This window comes from Homalodisca vitripennis, chromosome 1, assembly GCF_021130785.1.
Source record: "Homalodisca vitripennis isolate AUS2020 chromosome 1, UT_GWSS_2.1, whole genome shotgun sequence".
In the NCBI taxonomy this organism is placed as follows: Eukaryota; Metazoa; Arthropoda; class Insecta; order Hemiptera; family Cicadellidae; genus Homalodisca; species Homalodisca vitripennis.
In genome coordinates this window covers 28,525,336-28,537,640 of record NC_060207.1, presented here as the reverse complement: position 1 = coordinate 28,537,640, position 12,305 = coordinate 28,525,336, and the positions used below count along the sequence as shown (strand labels likewise).

General features: G+C 31.9%; 1 protein-coding gene across 4 annotated transcripts in view; it reads left to right on the top strand.

Moving 5' to 3' along the window:
* LOC124358811 overlaps window positions 1–10,638 on the top strand; it is an 88,885-nt gene extending 78,247 nt beyond the window's left edge. For 3 of the 4 annotated variants that reach the window (XR_006922083.1, XR_006922084.1, XR_006922085.1), the window contains one exon: window positions 3,841–4,048. Coding sequence is in view for 1 of the 4 variants with exons in the window: in XM_046811089.1 (XP_046667045.1) it covers window positions 3,841–4,047; window positions 8,649–8,743 (302 nt within the window). In the remaining 3 variants the exon portion in view is untranslated. Of the gene's footprint in view, window positions 1–3,840; window positions 4,049–8,648; window positions 8,762–9,258 lie in introns of those variants that run through there. The other variant, XM_046811089.1, reaches the window with a different exon arrangement.
* The last annotated feature ends 1,667 nt before the right edge of the window (window positions 10,639–12,305 follow it).

The following is a 12,305-nucleotide window of genomic DNA, read 5'->3' as shown; positions in this document are numbered from 1 at the left end:
GTGAAGGTGTTCTTAATTACATGTATTATAGCTAGACAGTTATTGTGCATAAGTCTAATATGTTGACTGCGGCACATGCCTTATGGTGAAGAATAGGAGGGAGGGTATTCGGGTTTACTCAGTATAGAGTTGTGGTGAAGGTGTTAATTACATGTATTATAGCTAGACAGTTATTGTGCATAAGTCTAATATGTTGACTGCGGCACATGCCTTATGGTGAAGAATAGGAGGGAGAGTATTCGGGCTTACTCAGTATAGAGTTGTGGTGAAGGTGTTAATTACATGTATTATAGCTAGACAGTTATTGTGCATAAGTCTAATATGTTGACTGCGGCACATGCCTTATGGTGAAGAATAGGAGGGAGGGTATTCGGGTTTACTCAGTATAGAGTTGTGGTGAAGGTGTCAATTACATGTATTATAGCTAGACAGTTATTGTGCATAAGTCTAATATGTTGACTGCGGCACACGCCTTGGCGAAGAATAGGAGGGAGGGTCTTCGGGCTTACTCAGTATAGAGCTGCAGTGAAGGTCTTAAATAGCATTGGTGAAATATTTAAACAAACCTGTTTCATAAGACAAAGCGTATTTTTAAAAATTGATATACAAGTAGCTGATGATTAGACTTGGTGATTTATGCTGGTGTTCGTTGAATGTTGGAGGCGCAAATGCCACTTTTACATGTGTTTAAATAGTTGGATTCTAGTCTAGAGATGTGTAGCTATATATTGTTTTTATGGTATTCTGCTGATATTTTGGACATTATTTGGAAAGTAAACTTAAACATGGCTGGAAAGAGTTGTTTTTATTCATAACAAATATTTGTTTATGCTTTGGTTTAGAATAAGTGGGGTGGGAAAATGTCCTTAAGATGGTTTATTACTAAAGTTTGACTGTTCTTATTGTGCTTTATACAAGTACTAGAATTGTTAAAGGATGTTTTCTACAGAACATCATTTTAAACTACTTAACATTCACGCCAATATTCTAACGTATTTTATAGCTCAGCAACATTCAATGTGTGAATCCGACAGTCACAAACTTGGACTCCAGGAATCTGGAGTATGTTTGTCGGAAGAGATCTAAAAAGTTGGCGACGAAGAAGTTCAAAATGAACTTTTTATGTAGTTTTGACATCAGAGACACCTAGGCTATAAAATAATAAAAATAATGGTGTAATGTAGATGAAGAAGTAATAAAAATAATAGTGTAATCTAGGTGAAGAGGTATTCTAATTGTCTCAATAGGCCCACAATTGAGTGCATTACAGTGTTTTAGATATGATCTCTAAGCACAGTGAAGCAACTGAGTTTTCTATACATAAGGTAGCTATGATGGAAAGGGTAGATTCATTGTGAATATTGAGTTTACCTCCAGTTCAATTTTCTCTTAGTGCAGCTCCTGAAATCTGTCACAGACTTGACTCTTGGAATCTGGAGTCATGTTCGTCTTAAGAGATCCAAAAAGTCTTTAACGTCGAAGCTCAAAATGAATTTTTTATATTTTCATATTAGAAGCATCTAGACTACAAAATATAGTGTAATCTACGTGAAGAGGCATTAACATGTATCTATGTTATGTGTAGAAAACTTGGTTACTCCTCCGTGCTTAAAGATCATGTCTAAAACATCGTAGTGCACTGAATTGTGCACCTCATGAAACAATGAGAGTACCTCTTCACCTAGATTACACTGTATTGTGCTTTTTCATACGTTTAATTAATCTTAATTTAAACCCATTGATAACCTTAAGCCTTTCTTATTTACAATCAATGCATTAAACAAAATGTGAAAAATTCACTCTTCATTCGAACAAAATTAAAATGACTAGAATTAAAGTAGTATTTATAAATAAACTGAAATTTAATACAAGAAAGAATTCATTTGAAATTTTTTTACCATTTAGACCAGTTTTATGTAGTAATTTCTTGAATTTTAAAATGTATGAGAGGTGCATACCAACCAATTTTGTTCATGAGGGAGCTAATAGATTAATATTAGTACCTTAGAATAATTTTTTTCTGAAACGTTTATACATACATAAACATGTACATAATGCAAACTATAAAACACATATAAATTGTAATAATTGAAGCAAATAATAAATATTTAAAAAAAGGTGATAAATTCTTTAAAATACATTAAATAGCAGAATGTTGATAATAATAAATAAAAACAGGCATGGGTTATCAATTAAAATGATATATCATTTTCAAACAGAAAGAAGCAGCAAAAAAAGGTTTAAAATATTTGTTTGTTGTTTTAATTTTGATAATTTATCCTCCAATATTGTTATAAAATTATATTGAGTATAATTAATCATAAGGGCCGTTATTAAAACTATTTTTGAATTAATTTTTTTTTTTAATTTGCCTAATTGTTTTCTACAATGTATATACATTATTTGAGATATGTTACTGATTTTTTAAAGTGACTTTTTTAGTGACTAACTATCATATATTTTTTATTATAACTCTGTGAAAGTCTAAAGTAACTTGTAACTTTTTAGTATAGTCCTTAATCCGGATCATAACATAACCTCAGCCACTGGCACTCCCTCTTCACAAATATAAAATCGGTTTAATATTTTCAAAGCGTGGATTGCTCCAGAGTCTTTGCTATGTGTCTGAAATAAAATTATGTCCTTTCGGCAAACATTAGCGTAGCTTAAGATATACATAGTTTTAAAGTGTAATGTAAGATGCACATCTAAAAATAATTCCAAAGCCCAATCTAAAAATAAGAACTGTCAAATTGTAATAACTGATGCCAGTTTTTCTCTTCATCATTAATCTCTGTTCAACAACCCCTTTATAATGATGTACATCTTGAGCTATTCTTGCCTTAAATGTCTGCCGAACTCCTTGTAGACCATCCTTCATGGGATGTAAACATTCACTAACTATCTTAAATCCAGTATTCATTTACTAAGTTTAACTTTCACAATTTAAGCCAAGAGAAGAATATTAAACCATCTAGAACAGTACTTACATTTTAAATGTTTCAAACTTAAAACCAGCATAGTTTTTTAAAGAGTGAACCTTTTGAGGTAGGTTTGTGGCCAGTAGCGTAGCCAGAAATTTCGTTTGGGGGGGGGGGGTCCGAAACCAGGGGAATCCAGAGGACGTTTTGTGTGTTATTTACCAATGAGGTAAATAAATAGGCAAATTCACCTCTCACAGCAACTCTTGTACCACATGCTTAATTTATTTTGTAATGTGTCTTAATATTTCGCTACGCTACACCACTGTTTGTGGCATTTTGACCTTTAATTTGGTATACTACTTGACCTATGCCGTCATTTAAGATTTTTTCTGACTTCTTGCGTGCCATTCCCCTGACATGACAAAAAAATGGTAGTTACTTTAAAAAGTAAATTTATAGGTGGAGTAATGATGTACCAAGTTTTATTGCTTAACCTGTAATTGTTCGGGAGTTCAATGATCAAGCCTGTGTTGGATTTTACACCCTGTATATTTTTGCTCTTTTGTATATTTTATGTTTATGCTTATTAAATAAAACAGGTCTTTACGGTATTGCTAGAACATAGCAGTAAAATAGTGACAAATGCCTTTTCTCTTTGTGTAACAAATATGTATGTTAATTGGAAATGGATGTACTAAATAACATAACTGTGTAAAGTATTTCTCTAGTCATGAACAGAGCTCTGTCATTCTTTTCAGGATGACATTTTATTTTAGCTTTCAAAATAAATACAGACGCAACATAAATTTATTTTTTATGCATGTATAAATTTTATTGTTTTAAATAATACAATAGATTCCACTATTTGTACTCAAATTTAAAGCAAAATTAATAAGTTTATTCTATTTTTTTTTAGCTAAACAAAGCACTAGTCGACAACCATCTAGTCATCATAAGCGAAAAAGAGCAGAGAAAATAGTGGAAGAACAAGAACCTTCAGAGTCCGATGATGATGATGTACCTTTATTTTGCTTGGAAGAACAAGCTGAAGAAATTGAGAATAAATCTTCTAAAGAAAAATCTAGGAGGATATACAACAAGACCAGATCTGCCTCTTCATCAAGTGAGTAGTCAGCCTATAAATAAATGTCAACAACCTATTGTACTTAATTCATTCTATGTAATTGTCTTATTCTAAAACTAATATATTTTATTAATATAGAGAAGAATATCTATTGATCAGTGTTGGATTATAAATGCCAAAAGTACATCTTTAAAATTCATTTTTATAGCAACTCCATATAAATTTACCATTCTTGGTCCACCAGGTAACCACAGTTGCTATCCATTTTACTCGTAACTGTCATTTACCATTGAAATTCAACAGATAAATGTTTTAGGAATACACTAGGGACACGATTTTCTGGAAATTAAGATGTTTGCTGGTCAGTTGTTACTGGTTTAAATTAATTTTAAAACAGAAGTTTAAACAGCTGAAGATTTATTTGAATTTTTTACTTTAATACAGCATGAAAATCATACTATCTTACTACAAAATGCTGTTGTGGCAGTAGTAGGCAGACTGTAGCATTGTTTTCATGCACATGGCGAGATATTTTTACTTTATAACAAATAAATCTATATAATTTTCATAAACTTTCCTACATAACGAAGATGTACTTAGTGCTTTATATCTGCTAAGCTGTTAGCTTGCTTTCGATCAGGAGCTTTCCATTTGAAATGTCTTAATAGAGAATGCCTACCCTCACTGTAGGCACGATGCCACTACTCTTTGTTTAGGTGCCAATACATTGTTAGTGGATTTTTGATGATGGTCCACCTTATCCAAAATTTTGGTTATCTAACATAGACTTGATCACATCAACTTTGGATAGTCGTGTCTGTAGTGTAATAATATTTTTGATAAATTATTGGGTTATTATTTTTTAAGTAAATAGCTTTTTTTGAGAATGGTTGGTAATAGTTTTGAAATATGTTGTGACTGTAACTAGCATGTATATTTTATTATAACTCAATTATATTTCTGGGATATGAGTAATAATAAGTCTGTTTAGTCCCAAAACAAACAGTTATGTATTCAACCGTTTATTACTTAAAGAAATTGGTTAAAATTTACTTTTTTTATCAATATTAGAGATTTTGGAAGATAAGAAATTTTTCAAATTCCGTCTTTTAACCCATTAAGGGAGTCCTTTAATCCAAGTTCAGGACCGATTTCTGAGACATAGAGTATTATTTATTTGGTATGCGTTTGACCTTGCATTGTGTATAATTTAATTTAATCCTCTGGATTTCTGTTAGATTTCATTCAAATGTCCTTTCTAAGTATTTATATGCAACAACCAACCAAATAATTTTCTTTGTGAATGGTGGCTTACATGATTATTTTTCTTCCTGTTTCGGGTATCACTTATTACTTTTTTCAAGCACTTGATTTATTCACGTTAATAATATAAACTAAGTGATCTAAGGTTATATAACGCTGATCAGCTCATAAAATTATTTAAATCAGTAAATAGCATCATCTGTCAGAAAGTCTTAAAAAGAATCAAAATTTTGTGTTACTATCAATATATTTAGTGTTTAACGATGCTACATTTAATGAAGTGCAACATAATATGTCACAATCGTAACACAAGTTGAGTGTAAATGAGTTACGATTGTGACGCTAACCGATTGTAGGATTAAACAATGTTCTGTGTTAAGTTAAAATTACTGAATGTTTCACATTTAAAATTAAAATCTGTTATAACGTTCACTGTTAAGTGATAAAACATGGTTGTAGTGGTCACAACAAGTACACTCACCATGTTAACTTATGGAAGATGTCACGTTTAGCGTTCTTGTCACTAGAAATCAACCCCAGAAACTTTTCCCAACCTTAATTCGACTGGTTAGTCAGTCTCAATAACTTTCTGCTCTTTAGAACTCTTTGATTTTTGTGCCTGTTTGAATTTTTTTGTATTTTTCAAACTGTTTATTTGTACAAGGTTTGGTATAGAATCATTTATAAATAAAATTAGTAGTGCAATATTAATTTTACTAAAAACAAAACTATAATTTAATGATTCTTACTTACAAGTTATAAGTAAAAATTTAACCCATTGCAGATCACTGACGAGCTGGGCTCGTCACGCAGCGGCCGGGCCTAACGGCACGGTGACGAGCTCAGGTCGCAAAAGCGGTCTGCTATTAAATTTCCCTCCAAATAGTTCTGTTAATGTCTGATAGATCGGGCGATCGTCTTCACTTGTCAACTAAGAGTGTTTAACAACGGTCTACGTTTAGAGTTTTCAAAAGTTTTATAAATATCCTACAGATCGCAGTTGTATGTCGAAGTTGAAAAATCATTCATATGAGTTTACTCTCTGCTTTTTAGCGCTTCTGATTGGGTGTTTTCCTCAGTTGTTATTATAATACTTTTAGTGTAAACCGAGGTTAGTGACACAACTAAACGACGCAGACGTACATGTTGGTGGGTTTAGTCTAGACAATGGCCCGGATGTTGCAATCGATTCGCCCGAGCCGCTTTATTTAGACTATGATTCAGACATCATCCCTGCTACGCCGTAACCTTGCTCGCGTGTTATCGTTCCTACATGACAGATACCCCAGCAGGCCCATGTTCCATCTGAACGAATACCTTCGCAGCTGAATTTTTTAGTATACAATAGCGAGCGATACGATGTGGCGCAACATTGCTGTTCGTGCGCGGCCGCTGACCGTGAATTAATTCGCGCCCGCTGGTGCCCACGCGCCAAAACAATACGATCCGCACTGGGTTAATATTGTACTACTATTTATATATTTTAAATTTTTACAAAGTATGATATTTTCTTAATCACCGTCACTCAACCATGGCACCCCAGGGCGCTGAGGCACACACTTTGGGAAGCACTGATGTAATGGTGGTTTAATCAACTGATTAGAGCAGCTAAAATTAAAACAGTTGATTAAAATGTGATATTTTTGTTTGTTTTAGTTCCAGGAATAATAATAACTGAAGGATATTGGTAGAGTTCTGGGACACTCTGTATATGTAGAAAATCACAAAACCTCTGGTTCAGATTAATATCTTTTAAATTTAATTCCGGAATTAAAAGTTGAAAATGTATGAATTTTAATTATATTGTATTATATTAAATTATTAATTTAATTATATATTATAATGTATGAATGTTTGTGAATATATAAATTAAAAATGGTTTTCTAAGCGCTAATCTCTAGAATGGCTGCACCAATTCAGGTGACTGTGTTTATTATTCGTTAAAGTCTAAGAAAAGTTTGTATAAAGTGCAAAATCAACATCAAAGTTACTTTTACTACTGATTGCACCAGATTTACTATTGGCCTCTGGTTAGTCATATTTGGTTGGTCGGCTGATGCAGACCTATTGTGTGACCTGTATTCTGTATTTCAGTTTTAATAATTAGCGTTGTTTTGTTTTTATTAAGTGCATGTTTTAGAGTTTGTGAAGTTGACACACATTGGAGGTTGTGATTCCTGAGTTATGGTGTTTTTATAGCGGCTTAAGGAAAAACATTTAACATGCCTCAACAATTCATTCTTTCCCAGACTACAATCTGAAAAACAAAATGACTTCTATAACGTGAAACGTATTATAAATGATTATTTTGAAAAATGTTATTAGTAAAGTTTTTCCTCTTCTCTTTATACTGAAAATAGATGCTTTTTGACTTAAGTGGGTTTTCAAGATCTACATGTGTATATATTGTCCTGAAGAAACTCAACTGTGACATCGGAAATATAATTAATTAATTCAAACTAAAACTGCTCCTTAACATGTGAAACCTCATATAAGAGTCAGCCAGTCACAAATTTACTTCACCTCTGATCCTCATAAACATGAACACTGAAATAATATTTAACGGATATATGCCTACTTCCATTAGAAAAATATGGAAGTACTATATGTTCTTGATACTACATCATAATAGCTTTCACTAAGAAGTCTAAGGACTTTGATTTAGAAAACTGTCACAGGTAAACTGGGACAGTTGTATATACATGTATATATATGGAACTCCTCAGATAACTCATTTATACTTAGCATTGATATCTAGCAAAACCCTTGAATGAACTGGATTTAATTCACATCAGTCATGTTAAAAAGTTTTTCAACAATTTTATAAAATGGTTGCTGTACTATAGTTGTGTTGACATAAACATATATATTCTGAATATTTTTTCATCTCCTTTCATTAGTACTTGTCTTAAGGTTTCATTTAAAACCTAACCTAGAACAAAAACATAGAATAGATACTAATTTTGTATTAATTTTTACATTTTTATGTTATATTTTTTTTAAACTAATATGAATACATAAATGCAAAATTAAAAAGGTAGTTCCTTACCTTGTCAGGATTGGGTAAACATAACAGAATAAATTAGTAATGAGTTCTGACTAATTTTCTGAGTAATAGTTTAATTTGATTGAGTTTGTGTTGGTTGCACATCTTATAAGTACATTGCATTACTTGTCTGCTATCTGACACAAATTAACATCTACAGTACTAACAGCATTCTCATAATGACAACTTTTTATGAAGCAACCGTCAGAACTTTGAAAATAATTGATTGAAGTCTCAAAACTGTAATTTATGAAATTTGTTTGCCTTATGATTGTTTTAGATATACAGGTATATTTTAACCCATTAACAAATTGATTATGTTCATTTTCAGGATCAAAATCAAAGAGCAGCCAACCGCCCCCAACTGTAGGTAAACCACCACCTCAAGTTGTAAAGAAAAAACGACGCAGCAGAAGAAAACGATGATAGTTTATAGCTCAAGGAGTGAGTATCAAGGGTGTGTTAATACTGCAGGATTTAGTTTCACTACTTAGAGAAGTTTTGTTGGAATCATACTTTGTGATTTAATTCGCTAGTAGTATTAAATGAAAATATTTCCAATGCTCCAAGAATCTTCATAATAACAAATTGCATGTACGTAGGAAATTATTACATTTTACGTAATTGCCACCAGATTTCAGAATTATTGTTTCACACTCTTGATGTTCAAAGGATGAGGGAACAAATAAAATCAATAGAAGCAAGATTTCGTGAATCAGAATTTTATGGATTTTTGTTCCTACTTTACCCAATTTGAAGCAGAAAGATGCTTTGTTGCTCCATGACTTTTTGACAAACATTCTCAGAATAGTATATTGAAATACTGTAAAACTCTGGTTAATCGAAATAAAGAGGTGAATCTACATAAAACATAACAAACCTAACTTTTACATGTTGTTTGTTGATTTGTCAGAAACTTAAAAAGCTACCTCTTGTTTCAGGAAGGTCCTGGATTCAGTGATTCATATGTTCTGTTTCCATCTATAATAAACTTGTTTAAATATTTTCCTACATTTTGTGATACAGTTAGCATATAAGTAACATGTATATAATGTGTATATGATTTATTTTTTAGTGTATATAGTTGTTTTTTAGGTAATCTTACCTTAAGTTACCTAGTGTAAGTTTTATAGTGAAATGTTATTTTTGTTAATAAAAAAATACTCATTTATGAGTTAAATTTATGTAAATGGTGGAGAAGTGGTGTGGATTAATAAATCATGTAAAACGTCTGTGGCTTTCTTCATTTTAAAAAATGTGACTGATAATGTTTTGTGACTGAAAGCAATACTACTGAAGTAAAAATACAGGTTTCATTTAATAAAACATTTTTTGAGGTTTTCAGTAATACTACAGTCACACAATTAATACTAAAATAGCTCAATAGTGTTATTTGAACTTTCAGACGATACTACATGCTTTTGTTATTATTTTGTTGATTTGGAATACCTTGAACTCCTTGATGAAACTTTACCTTCAAGTTTACTTTGGTTTAATTTACTGTCTTAGTGTTCCCCCACAATAACAACCCACCTGATCAGACCAAAGCATGGTAGAGAATCGACTCAGGCACACGCCCTGGGTTTTACATTGTATTGTTTGTGTCTGTGTCTACTAGTAATGTTTTACTGTCATCTATCATAAACATTGCTGTATTGGGATTTGTTTATTATTTGTAATTGTCCGAGTATACTTTTTAGTTTGTATATCTGTTACTGTTACTTAAAATTTATTTAGTATTTTTCAGTGTTAATATGCAGTTGTAGTCCGAGTACAATAATGTACCAAACATGTTGAATGTCCTGTATAAGTTATCGAATTGAGATTCTTTTTAAGTGACTGCTGAAACCTTGATGTTATTTCATTAGGCGTTTATATGTTAAGTGTTAAGGGCAAACTAAGTTGTATTTAAAGCTATTTTGTGTGATTCAATATCTGAATGTCCAATGGTTGTTATGTGGCGATAGCTGTGGTCACTAAAGTAACTCACAGTTACTCCATCTAATTTATTGGTAAGATATCACAAATTTGGACAAGAAATTAAATTATTACATTTAAATTTTATGTTGGTTTGATTACGTTTATTTCTTTTCTATTGTTTACTATAATATATATTTCTATTTAAATATTCTTTGTAAATTCGTATGACAAAACTACTACACCTATCTCATACAACGAAGTGGTGAAGTGATTAGTTATATGAGAAGGAAATATTTCAATATTTTTTTCAAAACTAAACATGGAAACAAATCAAGTTTAGTTTAATAAATTAATTAGTTGTTCTAAAATGTTTAAAAACATCAATAAACACCATTTGTTCATTTGATGTGTTTTCTTTACCCTTTCATGTGTACCTTTTGTTTGTTGATGAAAAATAAACTGTATTGTCATAATCCTTTATGTTAACACAAACTGTACAAATTTACACAACAGCCAGGACAACTTTTATTTTTTCCTGTACGAATGTCCTGAAGTTCTCATCTGAAGCTGTTACAATTTTCTATGAATCTAAGCTCGAAGAGTTATACTACTGGAGTAATGACTATCATCTACTACTTCTTGTTTCATGCGTCAAAACATTGTTGGTCAATAGACTTTACACAAAAACAGTGAAGATTTTAACTGTGTCAACAATGTTACAAGGTAGGAGTACGTCACACCACGTGTAACGTAACAGGTTTTGCTAAGGTTGCACAACAAGTTTTAAGTCTATTGCTCATTTCCTAAGTTAGCACAGCTGACAACAGAGGAGAATGGGGATGAATTTGGGGTGGCGTTAGTCTGGGGAAATTAGGTACAGACATTGTTATTTAAAAGTAATTTCTCACTAACATGAGTGAAAAGTGGAGTGAGTGCTATACAGTGGAAGTCTTGAGTCTGTCTGCTAATGTGAACCTGTCCTGCATAGGCAGAATGTTCTATTCATAGTTAATTAATTATTATTAGGCAAGACCCAAATATCTGTAACCTATTTACTCATACATTTTGTTGAGACTACAGCACTTGGCAGTGTTGAGGCTAGAAGGGTTGCAAGGTAATCAATTCTCAATGTGCAATCGCATTGTGTTGTTCATGTAACAAAAATATTTAAATTATTCTTCTTCTATAGCTCATGAAACTCTAAACAGTTGTATAAAATTTGTAAGATCTGTTTGATTCATCATCATCATCATCCGACGTTTCCGTTATCACAGGTCGTCGTACACAGCCTCCTCCACTTTTGTCTGTCATTCCAGGTCTCCTCTTCCTCCACCTGCATTTTCTGTAGTCCCCTTCTCTCTATGTCTTTCCACACTTGGTCCTCCCATCTTCCTCTCGGTCTTCCTCTTGGTCTTCTTCCTCTTTCCTTCTTCTCCAGTGCTATTCTAGGCATTCTATTATCTCCCTAATCTGTTTGATTATAAAATAAAATTGTAATACGGAGCTATTGAAATTTACTAATTAAACTTTTTTTAGTCACATCACTTATTGAGTGTTGTCTTCATAAAATAATATCTAGTTTAAAGGATGTACAATACCAAACGAAATTGCGTGTTAAAAACTCTTTAATCACTTAATGTTTATTTACTATAAAATGATAATCATTATAAATAAAATAAAAATTAATTTCTGGAAATTGGATTACTAATGTGATGCACTGATTTTAAATGTTGACACCTTATGAAATGTCCGTGGTCAGTAGTAAGCTCTTAGGTGGAAATAGATTGCGGTTTTCAGAATTAGTTGTTAAGTTGTAACTCCAGGGCTGGATCTAGCTCCATGTGTATCATGTAGCATCAAGGTAACAGGAATGTCATGTCATTATTTTTTAGACTGTCAATATGCTTTATAAAACTTTTTACATGCTGATGCAGTTTTCAAAGTTAGTTGTACCAAATGGACGAAACAATTGGTTGGAGATATCTGAGATCGTAGTAATATACTCGGTATTGCAAATTTTACCAAAAGTTGATGTATGACAAATAAAACTTCCGAGCACCACTTTTTA